Genomic DNA, 8,705 nt, shown 5'->3' with positions numbered 1-8,705 from the left:
AAAAACTGCAACATGTATGTGAAAAAGCAAAGAATTTATGAGACAAGCCAAGCCAATTACTCTATTAAAATTCAACCTTTAACCCCTTAAGGACCAAACTTCTGGAATAAAAGGGAATCATGACATGTCACACATGTCATGTATCCTTAAGGGGTTAATTGGTTTATCTAGGGTTTGTCTTGGTACATTTGACCCAATAATTTTAAAAGTTACTATCCTTTTTATCTGTTCCGCGGAGTTGTTTAGTGGGTTACCCTCTTGCTGCAAGCAGACCACTCCAGCTCCCGAATGAAAAGCTCCAATCAGGAGTATTTCAATCTGGTCACAGATCTACCTTAATTCTCTTTCAGCCTAGAATGATTTAAACTGCGTTTTAAATTGATGGCAGCCATAATGTTTATGAGTATACAAATAAAAGTGAGTACATTGTACACAATAAATTTATACACAGAAATGGAGTAAAAATGATGATCCAATCTACAAAAGAAAGGAACAAACACACATAGTGTTTTCTGCAAATCACAATATTCCAAAGTATATGTGTGGAATATAATTCACAAGAGTAGAGAAATATTAGGCTCTATATAGCAGATTCCAAAGGTGCCTCTACAAGTTTGGATGATTACCCAGATCAGGACCACAAGATCTCAAGGTGCAGCAATCGATTCCAAACTTTAGTGTATAAAACAAATTACAAACAAATAAAATATGTAGGAAACAAAAGTACTAATAAGCAGTGTAAAATACCGGCCCAAATGCTCAGACATAAGTCACCATGTAAGTAGTCCACAGTATAGTCCCAAAGTGTATAGTGCAAATGTGTTTCAACTTCATAAGGAGTCTTCTTCAGTGCTAACCAGCATCCGTAAATGCGTTTCAGCTCCATAAGGAATCTTCTTCACTGCTAACCAGCATCCCTAAACGTGTTTCAACTCCTAACGAAGTCTTCTTCAGTGCTAATCAACACTAATATTGGTATAATGTTGATGAGTGTTCACCATTTAGAGAATCAGGCTGTGTTTTAGCATGGGTTGGGCTGCACACCCAGCTTGCACAGTCTAATACTAGGCTCTGGCGTCCTGCAGGGAGGACAGAGAGCCTTCTTCCCTATTGTTTGTGTGGTGTTCGTACACCAGACAAACAAAATAGACAAAATTAAACTAAGAAACCTGGTACTAAGTATTTGGGGCTGCTGAAATGCTCTGTACATGGTCCCAGGCTCCTGACATCATTTAGCACTGTGCAAACTCTAGTGTTTCACTCTCATGTTAAGTGTGATGGGGACATTTCCTTGGTGTCCCCAGATGCGGGACCCCAGGGAACAAACATGGGACACCCTCGTACTGGACTTCCTCATGGAATCTCAAGTATTCTCCTTCCAACGTCCACAATTTCACTCTTTTACTTTTGGCAATAGACTTTATTTTTATAATGACAATTATCTGGTAGGGCGTTACACTAAATTCCCCTATGGATGAGTCACCACTGGTATTGCCAAAACTGGGACTGCTTGAAGGAATGCATTTATTAAGGCAGTTGAAGTACTTTGTAGTGGTTATGGTATTAGTATGCTGTCCATTTTTTTTTTTTTACAAAAATGAATTTACCATTGTCCATGTTTTAACTTCAGTGGGGATCTGAGAGCATCTGCTGATGTGCTTAGCCTATAAATACAAACAAAATATGGATAGAGAATACAAAATTGCAAGACTGAGCCCATAGCCTACTAGCACCATAACCATCACAACAGGCTGTAGACTTTATCATGCTTTTGTCAATGATATAAGCCCTGTATTGGTAACATAAGCTCCTACGAAGGAACTTCTGAATCTCAGAAGATTGTAGTGGAGCCAGGGAGTGGCATTTGGGGGACCCGAGGTAAGAAGTTGATATTTTTCAACACAGTTTGACTCATTACAATAGGGGGGCTCCAGAACAATCCTGGCACCAAGACCTCTACAGTGAGCTTTAAAAGTTAGGATGCTTTCTAACCCCGAAAGGAAAACAAGCCCGGCAGGTACAGATGGCGTCCCTAAGGACACGTCGAGACACTTCAGAACACCCAGCTAGAACCATCTAAAGGAACACAACGCAGACGCCAAAACCATTTGTCTCAAGACCTTACCCTCTTAATACTCCACGCCAAGCTGTGGCTGCAAACTACCTTGCGAAGATGGTGATAAAGATCAGAGTTGTGGTCTCCCCTTCTTTCCTCTTCCCCCCCCCCCCCCCCTCTCCTTGGTCAAATAGATAAATTGATCCTATACACAGAGTTATAGTGCACTTTGCAGGTTGATGTAACGAGCTTCAGACTCGAATTGATACTAACATTGATTGATTGTACAATGTAAACTGCACCATGTAAAGCGATTGATCATATTGTGTTCCCCCCCCTGTTTCCTTTCTGTATCCCATTCTTTACCTTACAGAAAAATAAAACATTATAGTTATAAAAAAAAAAGTTAGGATGCTTTTTAAATTTTACTAGAAATATCCAGCCTTCTCTGAGGCCTCAAGTGCTTGTGACATTTATAAGCTACTGATGTAGATAAAAAAAAGAAGAAAAATAGGTGTGCCTTGGAAATGTTTCTCTCATTTAAAGGAACACTCCAGGCACCATTACCACTACAGTAAATTTAAGAATGGATTGACTTTTCAACCTCGGGTTCTCCGGGTACTGCTCGCCACCTCTACTACAGCTCGATGAGAGCTAGAAGCTCTTTTCACTGAGCTATGTCCAGTGGTACAAGGCCTTGCTCAATGGCTGAGAGCAGAGAAATAACAGCTGTACTAGAGACAAGGAACGGCATCCGATTGACCCCAGGTAAGACAGTTTGCGGGGCACCACCACGATACTCCTGACACCATAACCGCTACAGTTCACTGTAGCGGTTATGGTGCTTGGAGTGCTCCTTTAACCCCTTAAGGACACATGACATGTGTGACATGTCATGATTCCCTTTTATTCCAGAAGTTTGGTCCTTAAAGGGTTAAGTGTGCTGCGGTCCAAAAATTGTTGGAAACAATTGATATAAAGTATGATATTTGGAGCAATAAGGAAAACATTTCAGTCATTGAAAGAAATATGTGTGGATGAAGCAATGAACGAATAATTGTTTGTAAAGTGAATAAATATCAAGCACACCAAGCTATAAACCAAGCCTACACATCACACCTCAAATGTGTGGGAGCCTGGACTTCCTGTGTGACTCGTTTAAAATTCAGGTTAATTAAAGGGACAGTTTAAGCATCATATAGCACTATAACAACTTAATCGAAATTAAGTAGTTATGGTGACAGGACGCCCCGGGCGCGTTCTTAACTGACCGCTCTCGGCCACTCTGCGCTTCCTGAATCTGAAATTTCAACTCTACTGGAAACTTCAGGGCTAAACCATTAGAAAATGGTCTAAACCCCTTACGTTAAGAATGCGCCTGGGGGAGGGGGGGCTCCTAGTACCATAACAACTTAATTTAGATGAAGTTGTTTTGGTGCCTGGCGTGCTCTTTTATCTCCAGCCTGGAGCCAGCTTCCCTTTAAATTAAAGAGGGGATATGATTAACGTGAGAGATATTATTATTATTATTATTAATAAAACTAATTTATATATAAAACACTGCTCAGCTGTTAGTGTGAAATGTGGTGCCTGAGGGGTTAATGGCTTGGATTTACCAGGGACCTGTCACGTGCTCAGTGAATGCTTGACGTCACGTTCCATTTCCTCAGGTAAATGCTCAGCTCAGCAGAACACCTGGCTCCTCCCCATCCCCCACACAGACAAGGCCCCGCCCCCTCTCACACACACACACCTTTGGCTGTGGCGGTTACGTCACTGGTCCGCTGGCTGTAAAGACAGGTGAGGGCGGAGTCAGTAAGGAGGAGGAGGGGGAGAGGTTGGGCTGGGAAGGAAGTGTCTCATACTCTCAGAGGCAGCCGGGCAGCTCGCACACGGAAAACTGGAGGTTGACAGGCGGTGTGGTCGGGGTTGTAACATGTTACCCTCAGTGGTGAGAAGGTGGCTGAACAGACCCAAGGTGAGCAGGGTGCTCTGAGCTGGCTGGAAGCTTGGATTCTCAGTACTGAAAACTTTATAAAAAGTTTACTCTAAAGTAGTAAAACTGCTTTCCCTGTGATGTCATGGGTCTGCCTGAGTAGAATGGGAGTGGGAAACATTACCACATGTCCAATTTTATTTCTAGCGTAGCTCTAGTTAACTTTTCATGTGCTAGCTTTGTGTGGCAAGGAATCACGGGAGTTGTAGTTTTAGCACAGCAGGGGAGTGCTAGATCCACTTGGCTCAATCATGATGGGAATTCACATGATCACTTCCCATAGTGAATAATCCCCTGGAAAGCAGTTTCAAGTTGTAATGAGCTAATTTTGGCCATTGCTAACTAAACACCCAAATGTTTTTTTTTTATTTATTTTTTGCCAATTTGGCATCAGTAGCCCATATTTTGAAGTTCAAATTTCACTGCAATTTGGTAACTTGTGCTGTGTTCTTTCCTCATTCCAAGTGTTATAGGGCTAGATTGTCATTCTATATTTACTTCCTTTTATACTTGTGTTTTAAAAATGATTATTTCCTGATCAGAGGTTACATTACCCTAATATTAAATAACTGGCTGTATTTATTTTTCTCATTCCAAGTGTTATAGGGGTTGATTATTGGTGCCCATCTAACTGTACTCTTATATTTGTGTTTTAAAAAAAAAAATATTACTTTTTTTTTTTTACCCAGAGGTTGCAGTGAGCATACAAAATAGTCACTGTTTAATAGATTTACCCAAAATGAAGCCTTACGTTTAAGTGTTTTTTTGTTTTCTAAAATTGGGATTATAACTAGAAATGGCTTGCAAAACCTGCCGATCTCTTGTCTACAGCCTTTACAAACCTCCCTCTGTGACTGTCCAATCAGACTTCCCAATGCAGCTCAATGGGAAATCAGTGCAAGGCAGGTGACCTTTGCAATTTATGCCCTTTCAGTTTAGCTCCACTGAGCTAACCAAACCAGGAAGTAACAAAACATGTGTGTTTCAAAGCCAGATGGGTGTAACAAGCTTTATTTTATAAAAGTGTTACTTTCTATTGAAATCTGCACTTTTTGAAAAATTAGGGGGGCTCCCAAAATTTTTCAGCAAGCTAAAATGCTTTAGAGGTCTGAAGTGTTCCATCAACCCAGGGGTGGGGAACTTTCAGCCCTCCAGATGTTTTAGACTACATCTCCCTTGATGCTTTGCAAGATGTAGTCCAAAACATTTGGAGGGTCTAAGGTTCCCCACCTCTGCTTTAACCCTTTAGTACATAGGTGAGGTGAATGCCTTGTTATTGTTACAATTCTTTATCTTGTATTGTGACAATCCTAATTGTCCTAATCATTGGTCCACAAGGGTTAAGAGTAATCTACATATCAATACATTATAATAAATAAGCTACTATTGTATAGGCAATCAATCTATTAGATTGTTAGAGTATTATTGGGGAAAAAAAGTCGTTGCAGTTTAAAAGGTAAAATATTTTTGGAGCTCATCATGTAAAAAGTGGTATGTATGTATTGTAAAAGATTTCTAGAGCATGATCATCTCAAGATTGAAGTTCTCTGGACTGACTAATTATCAAGTGTTTTTTGATCACCCCCAGTCACCAAGTGGGTAGGTGGATGGGGGTAGTCCTTAAATCACAGGCGCAACTTCTGTTAACAAATTCTGTCGTGCAATGTATGATTCATATAGGATAAGATGAATACTTGATTTTTACATTTCTCCCTTCTTTGACTATTAGCATGCCTGATTTATTAACTAGCCAGCCCGAAAGTGCACTGTTTTTGTTTGCCCTCTATGTAAATAGATTGCCTTTTAAAACACGCTCGCTGTATCAATATTTGTTTTGTTAAATGGCAGATCTATTGGAATTCTGTATAAAGAGCACTTCTGGATCAAAGTTGTAAAAACTGAAGTGATTGCACATGTAGAGAATGCTCCCACTGTCTTCTTAGTTTTTAAAGTTTTGTGCCAGAATTGCTCATTCTATACAGCTCACAAATGTATGGGGTGAATGGGTTGGGTCTTGCAGTAAACCTTGCATTCAGACGTTCACGTCACAAATATGATGGAAGCCTGGGGCTTAAATGTCAAAAAGGTAATGCTAAGGAGGAGCACTGATTAACGAAATCAACTTGTCGAGGAAAATTTTTCTGGTTGTGGGTTTTCATTTGCTTTGGGATGATAATGATATTACTATTATTATTATTATTATTAATTCCGTAGCGCTTTACAATATTATGAGAGGGGGATGTAACTATAAATAGGAAAATTACAAGAACAATAGGTTGAAGAGGAAACTGCTCAAACGAGCTTACAGTCGGATTAGAGTAAAAATATCTAAATGTATTTTTGCTGATTGCTCCTGCCACTGAGATAAGCTTGGCCATGCAGTGTTATGTTACGTGGCTTATCTTAGTGGACCTAACAAACCTCCTTGAAGGACCTTCTGCTAGCATGGGGGGATGGAGAAGGGTACCTGGTGGCACCCAGGTAAGTTATCAAACACTGTTTACCCTGCGAGGGTGCCAGGGCACTATTGGCACCATATCCACTGGGTATGGTGTGCGTCTTCCTTTAAAAATAGTCGAGGAGTTTCATACTTGAAGTGGCACTTCCTCCACATGTTTCAAATGAGTGCCGGCAGTAGATATTGTTTATTTCTACTCCTATTTGTTAGTTTATGAAATGGTGAATAGATTACAGCTTAAAAGTAAAAATCCAGGCACCATAACCATTACAGATTTCTGTAGCATTTATGGTTTCAGAATGCCTTGGTGCTCCCCAAATGCAAGCGGTCAAACCGCTTGACTTCTTACCTGGGGTCCACTGGCACTACTTCACACCTCCCCATCTAATGCCAGAGGACGGGAAGTTCTGAAGAAGAGCGGAGTGTCAGTTGCTAGCACTCTTCACCCTGGAGAGCTAATAGAGTTTCCTGCTACGGGACCTTCTGCAACATAAAACATTAAAACAAAAAAACTACAGGCATATTGTATTTTTCCTTTAAGAAAAACAAAACCCGATGGGGTGTCATTGGTTTTTAATACCATTTTGTATTTTCTTTAAGAGTCATTGAAATATGACACCATATGCAAATGTCAGCAGACCTATGATATCACGGGCATGCAGAAGCCTCTGAGATGGCATAACAACCACCACCATTATTCCTGGATACATCAATTAAAAACCTACACTAAAAAAAAAAAAACTTTAATGTTCTTCAGCCTTTTATGAAGCCATAACTGGCCTTTTACAGATTTCTGTATCAATCAGAGCAGAGCATACACCTTGGCACAAGGCAGTAACAATTGTAAACCATCCCTTAGCCCATTGCTCTAGCTTTGTTTACCACCAAGAGCAACAAGTTGACTGGTAATAAGAAAAAAACATTGTATGACTTCACAGTATATGTACTGTTCCCTCTTTAGTATTGCTGGCTAGGAATCCTGTGTAGGGTTCAATTATGCAGCACATCCTAATAGAACATATACGGTAATTAGGAAGGTGAAATGATGAATAATACATTATTATCAACCCTCATCATTTATATAGCCCAACTCATTCTGCAATGCTTTATAATATTATAGAGGGGGAAATTTAACAATAAATGAGACCGTTGCTAAATGTTACCGAAAGAATAGGTTTATGGGGACCCTGCTCAGACGAGCTTACATTAATTGCACACTATTGGAAAGTATCCTGTCAAAAAGGAAGAAAATGGATATAATGTAAGACAGGGCTTAACAAATTTGCTTTGAATCTAGGAGTCAGCTTTTTTCCAGCGACTTTTTTTTTTTTTTTTTAGTTTTAAAATATATATATATTTTTTTTTTAAAGGAACAGCTTGATGTAGTTGCTCTGGTTTCTATATAGTCTGTCAGGCTTTTCGATGTAAGAAAAGGCGGTCTTTACATTGAGTGACTGCTACTATAGGTGTCACTAGGCAGCAAATGGCCACTAAAGTGTCTCCAGTCTCAGCGCAGCATCCACTCCCTGCATGGAGGCGCTGAACGTCCCCGTAGAGATGCATTGATTTAGTGAATCTCTGAGGAAATGCTGATTGGTGCTTCCTAAGGGGAAGATCATCCCCTTAGGAAGATCATCTCAGCTATTCAGGCGGGCTAGCCGCAGCGAGACCAGCACTGTGTTGGGAATAAGGTGAGCTAAAAACACCATTCCCATGTGAAAGGTGGGGGTCTGGTGACCTAAACATACACATTCACAGACAGACGCTCTGAGTGACAAACACACGCATATATTTATATTTGATACTCAGATACACCTGCTCGCACACACAGAAATAAAAAAACATATAACCACCCTCTTGTTTCCTACCTTTGGGCGCAAGAGGGTGGCTTCCCTGTTGTCCAGTGGGACTGGACAGCAGCAGGTGGCAGTTGGGCTTGCTGCTGATGGGAGTGGGCTGCGGCCCAGACTGCCCCTCATGTCTCTCTATCCTCGTGTGCCGGCAGGAATTGAAGGGAGCGGTAATTACTACTTCCGGTGCTGAGACCTCGAAGGGGAATGGGCAGGCTCCTGGCTTTGTAGAATGGGGGAGCAAAGCCGTCTTTACCTGGTGTCCTGCCAGCTTGCCATTCCCCTGCATGGCCTCAGTGCCGGAACAAAGTAATTACAGTTCCCTTCTCTTCCAGTACACCGAGA

At 40.9% G+C, this 8,705-nt stretch overlaps 1 protein-coding gene across 1 annotated transcript in view; it reads left to right on the top strand.

The window, feature by feature from the left end:
* Positions 1-3,934: 3,934 nt before the first annotated feature.
* LOC134602423 (lateral signaling target protein 2 homolog) overlaps positions 3,935-8,705 on the top strand; it is a 29,424-nt gene continuing 24,653 nt past the window's right edge. The window contains exon 1 of the mRNA XM_063447298.1: positions 3,935-4,034. Coding sequence (XP_063303368.1) covers positions 3,993-4,034 — 42 coding nt within the window. The 5' untranslated portion in view covers positions 3,935-3,992. The remainder of the gene's footprint in view (positions 4,035-8,705) is intronic.

Source organism: Pelobates fuscus, chromosome 3 (assembly GCF_036172605.1).
Source record: "Pelobates fuscus isolate aPelFus1 chromosome 3, aPelFus1.pri, whole genome shotgun sequence".
Lineage (NCBI taxonomy): Eukaryota > Metazoa > Chordata > Amphibia > Anura > Pelobatidae > Pelobates > Pelobates fuscus.
This window is presented reverse-complemented; position numbering and strand designations above follow the sequence as displayed.